This window comes from Phytophthora cinnamomi (assembly GCF_018691715.1).
Source record: "Phytophthora cinnamomi strain GKB4 chromosome Unknown Contig16, whole genome shotgun sequence".
Taxonomy (NCBI): domain Eukaryota; phylum Oomycota; class Peronosporomycetes; order Peronosporales; family Peronosporaceae; genus Phytophthora; species Phytophthora cinnamomi.
Window position 1 is genome coordinate 1,569,873 of NW_027150949.1, and position 12,796 is coordinate 1,582,668.

A 12,796-nucleotide genomic window follows, 5' to 3' on the forward strand; every position below is an offset into this window, starting at 1 on the left:
CTAGTCCCGTTCGCTGAGCAGCTCCACTACGGCGAGGCGGCCCTGCATGGCTGCCACGTTGAACGCCGAGGTGACCCCAGCCGCATCACTTTTTACGAGCAGCACCTTCACCGCTTCAGTGTGGCCGTTCATAGCGGCAAGGCGCAACGCGTCACCCGCACTCTGCGCATCCATTCGGTCCAGCATTTGCTGCACAAGTCCGACGACGCCGTTGGCGGCGGCGTTCTCGAACACGCGCTTGCAAGACTCCTGGTCGCACTTCTCCAGCAGCGTCTGCGCCATCGCGTGGCTGCCAGCAGACGAAACTTTCACCAACGCCTGCTCGATCATACGAACATCGCCGTGCTCCAGCAGAGCAGCGACCATGTCGAGCTGTTCATTCAGCACAGCAGCCACCAAAGCGTCCACTTTACCGACCGGGTTGCTCTTCGTGACGAACAGCTTCGCCATCTCGAGGTGGCTGGTCTCCACCGCGATCTTCAGGGCCAACCCCGCAGCAGAGTCGTTGCACTTGTTGGCGAGCAGCCTCGCCGTTTCGAGGTGACCTCGCATAGCTGCTGCAGTAGTGGCGGCGTTGATCGATCGCTGGGTGTGCCACCTCGTAGATCGATCAGAGTCTCCACCGTTAATAGCGGAGCTTCGCGACAGGTAGATGTCCTTCTCCTCGGGGCAGTTGTCGAGCAATAGCTGAACCATTTCACACCTGTCGTCCAAAGCCGCCTGCTCCAGAGCTGCTCCGACGTCTCTCGGCTGGCGTCTCTCGACGATCATCCGCAAGATGTCGGTGCGGTTCACTTCAACGGCGGCATTCACGGCATCACCAAGAGCCTCATCGTCGCAGAACTCCAGCAACAGGTCGACGAGCTCGATGTGTCCACCCGCTGCCGCCTCCGTCAACGACGGGTTCGTGTACATGACGCTCGTGAATCCATGACTGAGGAGCAGGCGAACCACCTCGAGTTGGCCGCTGGCCGACGCCACCATGAACGCGCCCTGAGCGAGCCCCGAGAAGTAGGGAACCAGAGCATCCACGACGTCAACTCGACCGTTCACCGCCGCGTCCTCAAGTGCAGGCACAGCGTCCGCCATGTTCACACTCGTGCGGAAGAACCGCACGACGCCGGCGTGGTCGTTCTCCGCAGCCGCAGTCATCGCCTCCACGGGGCGACAGACCTCCGGGTACAGCTCGTGCAGCCACTTGACAACGTCCAGGTATCCGTTTGTGGCCGCCGCCATGCACGCCTCGGCGGAGCACCCTTCCGACCGGTTGTCGTGCAGCCACTGCATGATATCGAGTCGGCCTTTTGCCGCAGCGCCGTCCATAGCTCCAACCGTCCAGGCCCTCGAGTCCCCGTGCGCCTTCACCACTCGCTTGAGGTCGTTGAACACGGCGCTGTCAATGGTCGTGGGCATCAACAAGTCGTTCACGAACTCGACAATGTGCGGCAACGCCTGAACCTCCGGCGCCAGCGCCCGCGACACATTGAGCAGCGACTTGGGCTCGTACATCATGGTGATGTCGGGTAGGAGGGTGAGGAATTGGGGCGGAATTGCGATGGAGGCTGCAAGTCGAGAAGTGAAGACGTCTTATCCTCCTGAGCCTCACGAATGGTCTCACCTCGCCACGCACGAGGGCGTTCCACCTGGCGAGCGCTCGGACACATGTCGTCGCTTCGCCTGTCGCCGGTTTTACACAGGAAGCCATTTGGGACAAGCGGCATGGGTTTCTCATCTACATGTAGTCAGCGAGGCAGCAGCGAAGGCAGGAGCTCATTCGTTGCTGGATTGATCCCATCTGCGAGGAACCGCGATGGCAAAGGCGCGACTGTGGGCGCGAAGATGCGCACGGAAGTGGTGGTCACGACGAGCGCCAGCGAACGCCACAATAATTTTACGCCGCGAATCGAGGGGAGCAGGCAGCTCCGATGAGCAGCAGGGCACAAGTTCAAAGTGGTCGGTGCATGGCGTTTCATGTTAAACAAAAGCTGATATAAGTGAGCCCTCGTCGGACGGGGTTGCCATGCCACCGAGGTGGGGGCCATGAGAATTCATCGCGGAACGTCGACGGACTGATCGATGATCAGCGCCGCTGGAAGCGCGCGATTTTGTGGCGTCACCAAATTCAAATTGACATGTGTTGTCGAGTCGAGGCGCTGGTCATCAGGGGGTCGATTGCGAACATGGTGACCTGAGCTTTTGCGTGCCCCAGCGCTGATGGCGCTAGGTACTGGCTGTTCGGGCTTGAAGGTGCTGTGTTGGGACAAGTCTGACTTTGTTTAAGTAGTGAACTCAGAACGTGAAGATGCAGATAGCTGTGACGACTTCCCCGTGAGCAAGCAACCAACCATTGTTGTGCCAGTGTGGCCGATTCCGGTGCCATGACTTTCTTCTGATTACGGCTCCTATCCGCTGAGTCGCCGTACACAGCGAACGCAGGTCGCCATGAGAATTGCCTCGCCATTTTGGCTGAATCCTCCTACTATCATTAGGCGACAGCAGAGAGGTTACTTTTCGAGTGCGCCGACAATAGCTGATCCCGACTGGGAGATTGTTGTCAGCCTCCACAAGTGAAAAAGCTACCGCAGACCAGCAACGGATGTCCCAAGTCCACGCCAACAGCAATTCGAAAATGACCCGCATCGTGGTTATCGGCGGTGGAGCTGCAGGCATCAACACGTTGCAAGCGTTAGCCAGGAAGCTCACTCCGGCCGACAACACCGAGGTCGTCTTGCTCGAGAAAAATGCCTACTTCTACCACGTCGTAGGCGCCCCGCGCGCGTACGTGGATGCCAGCTATGCCAAGAAAATGTTCATTCCGTACGACAATGCAATCCCTGCCCAAGCAGCCAAATTCGTGCGGATCGTGCGAGGAGTGGCCACGAGCATCTCGGCCGAGACGAACGAGGTGTCCTACCAGTCCATCGGAAGTGACGACAAGCAGAGTGAAACCACGGAGAAGTTGCCGTTCGACTACCTAGTGCTGGCCACAGGGAGCACCTACTCAGTGCCGATCAAACAGGATAGTCGCGAGTTCGCTCGATCAGCCACTGAGGCCAAGCTGCAAGAAGTTCGTACTGCTATCGATAACTCGGAGAAAATCGTGGTCGTAGGTGGTGGATCGGTGGGCTGTGAAATTGCAGCTGAGATCAAGACCAAGTATCCTACCAAGTCAGTAACGATCATAGAAGCGCACGACAAACTCATCTCTGGCAACAACCTGAACGACAAATTTTACACTCGCTTGAACGCGTCGCTGGGGAAGCTGGGCGTCAAAGTTATCCTAGGGGAACGACTGACAGAGCGCCTGAACGGTAACAGTCTGGAGAAGCGAACGCTGCGTACTGACAAGGGGACGGAGATTGAGTCCGACATCCAGTTGCTGTGCGGGGGCTTCAATCCCCTGGGGCAATTGGTTGAGGAAATGGACTCGTCGCTGGTGACGGATCGTGGTGCTGTCAAGGTGAATGCCCAATTGCAGCTAGAAGGAGACAAGTACGGTCACATGTTTGCATTGGGGGACGTGAGTAACCACCCGTCGCCAAAGATGGCTTTCATCGCTGGTGAGCAGAGTAAATTCTTGGCGACGGAACTGATCGCAGTGATTCGCAAAAAGCAGTTAGGCTTCACCAAGCCATTTAAGGCTCCAGGAACGGCAGCAATGATTTTGCCGCTTGGACCATCGGGAGGAGTTTCGCAGCTGCCCTTCTGGGGTGGTGTCGTCGTTGGCGACTGGTTCACCCGCACGATCAAATCGAAGGACTTTATGGCAAGTCGAATTTGGTCGAGCCTCGGCGCGACCACTCCTAGTTAATGAGCAGGATGATTTCACCGCTGACTTCAGAATGTATCACCGAGCCTTCGTCATTGCGTTTGTTTGTTAGTTGCGTTGGCTGAATTTGGCTTGAGGCTGCACGAGTCGCTCAATAAATCACAAAAAATATCATGTAATCTATATTGTTCAGTCGGAGACATTGCCCTAGCAAATCCACATCGGGTGGTATTCAGCGCTAACGTTAGTTTGAATCCATCGTGGTCTCAAAATTGCTCACGGGATTCACTTGGTACTTCTGCTGAGAAGCTCTCCGTCCGTCCAACGTTATGGTGTTTTCGTTGACGTTCATATTGGTCATATCGGTTGCGTTTGGCGCATTGGCTCTATTCACCAACGACCTTGACGACAGTAAGCTCGTGCGAATTCTCACACTGATTACACTTTTGGAGCTTCCAGCACTGGTTGTCGAAGCAGCTACTTCCTTCAGGCGGAAAAGCTTCGGAACGAGCATCAAGCCCATGATTAGGACCGTGCAGATGAGCAATGTGCACGCCAGAAACACGTAATATGTCGCCGCGGGCATTTGGACGAGATAGGACATCGGCATGATGAGGAGGCAACCCACGAGAACCACAACCACCGAGCCGAAAATCCACGGGGACTCCTGAAAGTCGACTGACACGTTTCGGATGAGAAATGACAGGTAAAGTCCCAGTGCAAGCAAAATAGCTTTCCAGAAGATGAGCAACGCCGTGAATATGAAGCTTGACGAGGTGCATGAGATTCGGTCGACCGTACCACGAAACTCGGACGCTTCTTCCGTTGTAATCGTTGGCTTAGGGAAATCGGCGGCGTACCATCCAACGAAAATGACGATATCTCCAATGTAAAAGATAGAGAGGATTTTGAGAATGCGGAAAAGCGTCACCTTCACGCGTTTCATCGCGGATCTCATGAAGACACGATAAACGCGCAAGGATTTCATGACGAGAGCGCCGAATATTGTAGTGAACCCCATGCAGATTAGGACCGGACGGATCCCACACAACAGTCGCGAAGGCTGCCCAGCGTAAGCCATTGCCGCGCCAGTGGTGAAGAAACCTCCAAATATCATGAGCTCTAACATCTCAAATTGTGACCGTTTAACGATGGGTGCGTTTCGATGCTTGAACACCAAAATCGCGGCCACAACAAGTAGTATACCAACAATTACTGCAAGTACACTGAGCGCAGCAAAGGTGGGCGAAGACGTGGGCATGTACTCGCAGTCAAGTTCGATGTCTTCCGGCAAGCTAGCCCCACCGATGCACTCTTTAGACAGCGCCGGGTTTTGATCTGACGGCAGATTCCAGAAGTATTTAACAGTGCGATGCGCACTGGAGTCACATTGTGAAACGTTGTAGTTGTAGAAAGTAGAATCACAATCAGGTTTGATATCGATCCAGCCGGACCAAATGCGACTATTATCGGCAATCCATTGACACGAGCGGCTTGTAGAGATTGTAGCCGGGAGTACGGTCACGCCACCGTCGCAGTTGTATGGTAGCGAGATATTTCCAGGGTTCGGCACATCCCACGCAAACTGGATTTCGCGTACGATGCTGCCATTCTCGCAACCTGTTACATGGCTAACGATGTGCTCGTCATACGTACACAGGGGCAACGGATCTAGCCAGTTGCTCCAAATGTCGTAATTTTCTTTCACCCAGTTGCACGCTGCTCGAAAATAAGGCTCAGGTTCGGTCGTGTCATTCATGGCGATGCTATACTCAGTCAGGAGGTCGTTGATGTCCGTATCGGAGAGCGATAGTTTGGAGAATAACGAGCCGATTGGTAAATCTTTCACAATAGCCGCAGCAAACTTAGACAGGGGCAAGCTTGGATAGTCCACATCCACGGGATTGTCCGTCTTGTTTCCAAATCCATGCTCGCCAAAATTCCCCGTTGCGAGCTTCACGCGCGCTGGGTCTGTACGTGGCAATTCTACTCGGGTAAACATACCCTTGTGTGTCACGTGAAAAAGGTCAGGCTCGTAGTGATAAAAGACCGCAGGGGTACCGTTGGTAGCGGAGTCCGATGCGAATTGGTTCACTCCGTCGTAGCCCAGAAAACAAAAGTACGCTGGGATATCGAGGTTTGCGAACACAGCTTGAAAGTAACCTTGGTCGTATCCAGGCACCATGAGCGCCAACATCAGGCAGTCTTGTCCCGCCAACTCGCGTTGCGTACACGCTTCCGTTCTTTCGCAGTTGCCTTTGCATCCCATGGTGCCATCAGGACAGAAATCGTCAGCCGGTGGATAATACTTCGAGTTGGCCATGAATGACGTGACGCTTAGTGCATTGATGAGGTCGTCGCTGAGTTTATAGTGCTTCCAAAAATCTGGAAAGTACGGTAGCGCCGCAGCCATGCCATCGAGCACGAATTTGTTGGTAGTGTAGACTCCTGAAAGACCGTAATACCCAACATTTCCAACTTGATAGGACTCATTGAAATAAACCCTCAGGTCCGACATCGTGCTGGATGTCCAGACTTCCACGTTCAAGTGCGTTGGGGTGCACAGACCGGAGCCAACAGACGACATACGCTGGGTAATATCCACATCTACTCCGCTCTCGCTGAGAGATACTTTGTAGCCACTCTACATAGCAAAATAACGTAAATCCTTTGTCAGCATCAGCACTACTAGTTTTTCTACCAAAGTGTATAACTATTACCACTTCTTGAGCCATTATTGCCAGTACCAATGTAGAAAGTGCATGTGTATCCCACGCGCACAGGTCCAAAACGAGCGTTCCGTTCGCCTCCCCATGACTAGTACCTTGGGCGTCTTGGTCAGCGCCAAAGAATACAGCATCTGAGGTCATGCATTTATCCGTAAACGCGTTTCCCGATGAAGTTCGTGGGTCATTTACCTGTATCGAATGAGCGGTGATGCGTCAAAGGTCTGTGATTGTCGATCAAACTTCACCATGTCACCTACCCTGTAGCGAGGATACTTGAGCGAGGGTTGCAAAAATGGATAAACGAGACGGCCGCTGGAGTCGCGTTCCTGACTGGAAATTCCTCGCTCAACTTCCATCTGCGTCACCCACGCAGAGTCTAGGCATGTCCCCAGGAAGCGATTCGGACCAAGAGGGTACGTAGCCGAGGTCACTACATCAATGGCCAACACCCACAATATTGTTTTGGGCACATACGCGGCGAGCATGGTGCACACCAAGATGAAGATAATGTGGCCACCTCGCACTATCTAAGAATGGTTTGATACTGGAAATGGTGGTTTGAAGACATAACACCTAGCTTGGGAAAGCTGAGACCAATGCGCATCGTATTATTGCACCACTAGCATGAGATCTTCAATTGTAGAAGGGTGAAACCGTGGAAGCCAGCATCCCCAAAAATATCCTGAAAGTAGTCATGAATTCAAACGGCGGCATTCAAAGCTGGCACCTGAGGGACCATTTGTAAATGGGCGTAGGACGATCAAGGTGGTTTAGAATTCGTTAGTTTTTGTAAAAGCTAAGTGAATACATCTCTCGTTTGCAGCAAAAAAAAGAGGGACCACGCTTCCGAGTCCGTCTGGATGGTGCAACAGGACAGCTTCTCTGGGAAAAAATACCTCTCCGTACAAGTGAGCTGCTCAATCATAACATGACGTTTGATAAGATTGTGTCGCATTAGGTTGGTTTTTGCTGCAGAATCACCAAGTTTGCATGACTATTTATTTCGATTGAAGAGCGTCATGGTATTTACACTGAAAGCAAGGACGCATGTACCATGGGACAAAACCTAGTACGAGAAATGAGCAACACATCCGTCACAAGCTGATAGTGTTAAAACACGTCAAGCAAATATACTCTTGCCCCTTCGTGGACGACTGACTATCTATCCGCTTGTGCCTACGCCAGGCTTTATACCTCGTTCGATTTACATCTTACGAACGCTTTGTACGAAGCGTCGATCATCGTGTACCTCTCGGACTTGATCGTGGTAGTTACCTCTCGCTGCCTTGATCAGCCATTTTGTCATTCATCGAACACACGACGACTACTTCCTGCATCTTGGACATTTTGTTTTTTGTTTTTAGGAGCAGTATGGCAAGTCTACAAAAGTGGGGTCGAACTAGAACAAATTTCTACGATTCCTTACTCCTTCTTAGTGATGCTCACGTCGCCTTATCGGCATGCCTCACAAACGCTTTGTACAAATTGTCGATCATGGTGTACGTCTTGGCCTTGTTTTCGTTAGTAATCTTGCTTAGTGCCTTGCTGACTTGGTCGGTAGTTATGCCATTCTTGTGCCACTCAGAAAATGTTGCATGCATCCTGGCATATTTTCCTGTCGCTGAGGTGCTAACCGCGTTGATCACATCGTCAAGAGTCTTCGTGTCCAGCCAGCCATCGAGCACTTGGCTGAACGTCTTTCGGGTTCTGAAATCATCGTATGAAATGAGAATTTTCTTGTTCGCGATGAAATCCTTGCGAAGCTTTGCGAGGATTGCTTCCGATACTTCCTTGTCATGAAACCATGTCGCAAACAACTCGTCTTGCTTATCGACGTTCGTTAGTGCAGCCGTGATTTTGTCCGGATTCAGCAACTCGTGGGATCGATACCCTCAGCTCGCTCTTCCTGGCTGTCCGTATCCAGATCGCGCATACCGTAACTTCTCAAGAAGTGATGCTCAGCTCCTCCCACAGGAATATTGGTCGAAGATGTTTTCGAAACCTGGCCCGATTTCGCCGCAACCTGAGCAGCATTCGTGCTGTCGAGAAGAACCATGTAGTGGGATGTGGACTACGTCCCCACCCTCTTAGTCAAGCTTCACATGGCAACTCGTCCTCTTCCGGGACTGCCCAGACAAGGGCAGGTAAAAACGATGGGGTTGCCATGGTACCGTTGGTCTCTTGCGAGACTGCAGGCCCCAGTTTGGGATTTACCCTCTGAGGAGCAAGTCCTCAAGGTAGACTATCACACAGAGCTAAGCAGCAGCTATCTTAGTATATGTTGGCGTGCTTTGGGAGTTCCAGCTCCCACGATGGATTCTTTATGTGTCCCTGACCCACTAGCATAACACTGCAGATGCGCATGACCGATCAAAGCTTGTGGTGTATAATTGCGAGGGAGGAGACGGAGCGAATTGCGGAATGAGGACTCCCCAGTGGTCCCCGACAGCACATCGTAAAATAATCTGTCTGCACATGAACGCATATTGTGCTTACGGACTTTCGACATCTATGATTACATTTTACCAGGAACCGTACTTTCGTATTACTGTAGAGCTGTACGGTAGATCACCGATTCCCTCAGGTGGAGGCGCACCAGTGTAATAGTGGCATTTAACGTACAAGTATCCCGTCATTGCTGGTGCTGGGGTACCTACACGTACTGTAACAAGTCATTGTTGCTTGCTGTTCATCGACCAGCACGAACCATCAGCACTGTCCTGGGAACTCTGAAGCCTCGGCGAGATCATGGAAGTAACTTAGCTCAAGGTCATCAGGCCACCAGTCACACTACCGAGTGTCTGGAGTTTGAAAGGCTCGAGATGCAAACTAAGCTATCCCAAAGCGACTTCTGTCGCGAAAGGACGGGACGATCCGCCAAAAGCATGGAGGCGAGCAAGGTGAACCCCGCGGGTGGCATCTCCCGCGATGACGTCCGTCACACACTGCACACGCACTTCCACTCGACGAAGCCCAATCCTCGACCTTCTACCGGTGGTGCACCTACCGCCGTTGTTAGTCGCAAACGCGTCTTCTCCTTCCTGCAGGTGCAGAAGCCTAAGGCCGTAGCGGAGACCAAGCGCCTGTTCGGTCACGGAGCCAACGCCGTCAAGTACTTCGTGCTCTGCGTGACGGTGCAGGACTCCAGCGCTGCCGTGCAAGGCGGCGGGGCTCAGTTGTTGGAACTGCATTACGTGCAGCTCATGAGCAACTTGTCGGTGGACGTGCGGCACTCGTGGAACTTGAGTGCGCTGGACACCATCGAGCACAATGGCATCGGCCCAGACAAGACTCGAGGAGCCTTTGCACTGTTCTTCGCGGGCGAGACGACGTCGTGGCAGTGGCTGGTGGAGACCCGGGAAAGTGCGACCGCCATGCACGAGTTCCTGTGGAGCGTGTGCGCTATTGCAGTGCAGAATAACGTAAGTTACGTGACGGTCCTTTGGACAATGCTAAGAGCTCCTGGGTTGACGAGGTTTTGCTGTGTAGACCTCGCTGCCGAGACTCGTGCGGATAAATGTTGAAGAGCTGCACGACACAGCTAGTAAGCTGAAACTGCAGAAGGCGTACGATGTGGATGTTGATCTGGTCCGCTCGGTGGTAAGTGGGTCTTGGATTGGTTGGGGAGCTTTGGACTTCTATTGACAGAGTTTTGGAGAATGTGAAAGGTTGAGATGAAGAAGAATGGGTCTTTGAAGGAGGATACAGCTGCAGGCAAGGATGGTGCCGCCGGGAAGAAGGCGGTCGATAATAACGCAGGAATTGACGTCACTGGTCTTCGACTTGCTTCGCCGGAGAGTGACGAAGCGCTGAGTTTGCTGAACGATGTCAACTGGAACGAAGTGCAGCTGTCGGCTGTTGAAGACGATCTGCGCAAGAAGTTGCGCGCGCTGGAAGACGAGAACATCGCGTTCTTACTCTCGTTGGATGGAGACGCTTCGGTGTCGCCGCTGCCTGCTGCGGGGGCAACTCGTAAAACTTCGTCCAGGGCTTCATCTGTGGACAAGATCCTCGAAGCCATCGACGCACTTCAGCAGCGTATGACTTTGATCCAAGACTGGACCAACGAGTCTGACGAATCGCTTGGGCAGACTTCGAGTAGTATGCGGCACTTCGAGGCGCTCAACAACCAGCTGGAGATGCATTTCAAGAACAGTGTGTCACTTGAGGAGGTTTTGGCCAAGTTGATGGCTCAGGTGGAGGTACCTCAGCAGCACATGAAGATTTTCTTGTCTCCAGTCGACGTATTTCCCGCGGAGGTCGGCGGAAGTACGACTAGTGTGACGACTGGAAGTGATGACGGCCGAGATGTTGGCGTCGCGGAACGTATGCGAACGGTCATCGCTGCTATTACCGCGATGGATCAAGCTATAAAGTCGTCGCAGGCATTTCCAGCGAGAGAGATGATTGCTTTCCGAGCACGCGGCGACGAGCTGTCAAAGTTGGTGGTGGGTTTTGGAGAAAAGCTTTGTGCATCGTTCGATTCGTTTCTCCAGAGAAAGATTAAGCAGTGGGCGAACTCTCGAGGTGGCGACAGGCGCGATGCCTCATCAGGCAGCGAGGAGGTGGACTGGAACTTCACTAGCGAGCCTCTCCACAACGTCCTGACAGATTACCAGTCTCTGTTTGTTCACGCGAATTCACTGGATCCTCGAATTCTCGCGGCGTTAAGACAAACGTATAGCAAGCTTCTCGCGGCTGTCTACAATGCTCATGCTCAGTCGCTGTTCCGACAGTTGAGGGAGAAGCTGCCTCGGAATTCCAGGCACCACTTCCACAAGCCAACGTCAATTCAATCACGAGGAATCAATCTTTCGTCCTCCTTCTTCAGTGTCGGCGACACGATGTGTGCAGCACCTCTGATGCAGCAAGCGCTTGATCACCTTACACCTCTAGTGACAAGTGAGCAACGGTTCATAGCTCGCCTATTTTTCCCGGACCGAGGAAACAGCGCAGGCGGGAAGCATGAACTTGAAGAACTGACGGTCATGATGGAGAATGTCTTCGAAAAGCTACTCAGGCGTATGAACGAATTCGGCGAAGCAGCTGGCCTTCGAAACATCTTAGACGCACTTGCGCTCGTGGTGCTGGTGAACGGGAAACTTGAGGAGTTCCGGCAGCAGAGCGCGTTCCTGTACAACGTCATGGTCAGCTTTCAGCTCCAAATGAAGCGGATGCTGATAAAGTTCACTGAAGAGCAGGTGCGCACTCGCTTTTAAACCTTTTGCTGCTACCTGATACTAAGGTGAAATACTGCAGGAAGCTTGGATAAGCGCGCAAAATGTCGACACGAAAATGGCAGGAGTGCTCGTTCCAACCAAGAAAATTGTGGTACGACTCGTGGCACTTGTGTCGACCGCCATTTTAATGGAGAACTAACCACTCCATGTGTAGAACATGATTGCTCGAATGGAAGAAAGTGTGGCTGGCAAGTCTAGTGACAGCACCTTGGTGTCCATTTACAACATGATCGTACCTGCGACCATGCAATGGCTGGACAAAGTTTCAGAGTCACGACCAAAGTACGCTGCACTGACACGCCTCGGTACGTCAGGTTCCCATGCAAACGCCAATGCTCATGATAATTTCACAATTTCCCTTCTTTTATTGTGGTACGCGCGTAGAAAACTATCTGTTCTTGAGCGACAACCTGAAGGCAATTAACGCCTCGAAGGACCTCCCACTAGCCCAGTATGCTGACGAAGCGCACGAGAGATACACGGAAAACTTGCAACTCTATGTGGCCTCCGTCTGGGAGTACGCTTTCAAACAATTGGTGGTACGTCTGCCACCAATGAGTGAGTTCATCTCGAGTGAGAAGAGCACTAAGACATCGTTATGTTCGTGGCAGCCTTTGATTGCATCGATCGAATCGCTGATGGCGACAGTTCCGGCCTCCGAGATCCAGTATCATTCGCCGCGCCAAGAAGTTCGCCGCGTGCTCGATGCAACAGCCAACACGGTACGAATGAAACTGCGTGCAGAGATGTCAATGACTGACGAAGTATGTTTGGCGATTGCTGCAGTTCGAGAAGTCTGTTCGCGTCATGCACGACCGCCTGAAGAAGCACTTTCGTGAAAACCCCAAAATGCTGCCAAGCGTCTGGAAACAACTCGTAGCGTACGGGAGTAGCCGTATGGCGGTGTACGCTCTTGTTGCCGGAGATTGCTACCAGCTGCGTCTGGAGCCGACACCCGAGCGCGGGTTGGAGGTGCTCAACAAGTTTGCATTTACCTAAACATGGGCATTTCATAGCTCATCGGATCTTTTCATGACTCAAAGTATCAAAAGTGACAC

The 12,796-nt window shown here is 52.6% G+C and overlaps 3 protein-coding genes across 3 annotated transcripts; 2 read left to right on the plus strand and 1 right to left on the minus strand.

Annotated features, from left to right (window-relative positions):
• Positions 1–1,512, minus strand: IUM83_02528 (uncharacterized protein; the record flags this gene model as incomplete). The annotated part of the gene is made up of 1 exon (XM_067926454.1): positions 1–1,512. The coding sequence occupies one exon, from the start codon at positions 1,510–1,512 to the stop codon at positions 1–3; it is 1,512 nt and encodes a 503-aa protein (XP_067796421.1).
• A 1,084-nt stretch (positions 1,513–2,596) lies between these two features.
• On the plus strand, positions 2,597–3,811 carry IUM83_02529 (Apoptosis-inducing factor B; the record flags this gene model as incomplete). The annotated part of the gene is made up of 1 exon (XM_067926455.1): positions 2,597–3,811. The coding sequence occupies one exon, from the start codon at positions 2,597–2,599 to the stop codon at positions 3,809–3,811; it is 1,215 nt and encodes a 404-aa protein (XP_067796420.1).
• A 5,572-nt stretch (positions 3,812–9,383) lies between these two features.
• IUM83_02530 (Exocyst protein Sec3) lies at positions 9,384–12,737 on the plus strand (the record flags this gene model as incomplete). Its single annotated transcript, XM_067926456.1, has 8 exons — positions 9,384–9,920; positions 9,988–10,098; positions 10,167–11,699; positions 11,758–11,829; positions 11,893–12,043; positions 12,123–12,277; positions 12,350–12,460; positions 12,525–12,737. 8 exons carry the CDS (start codon positions 9,384–9,386, stop codon positions 12,735–12,737), a joined length of 2,883 nt encoding a protein of 960 aa, XP_067796447.1.
• Between the last annotated feature and the right edge of the window lie 59 nt (positions 12,738–12,796).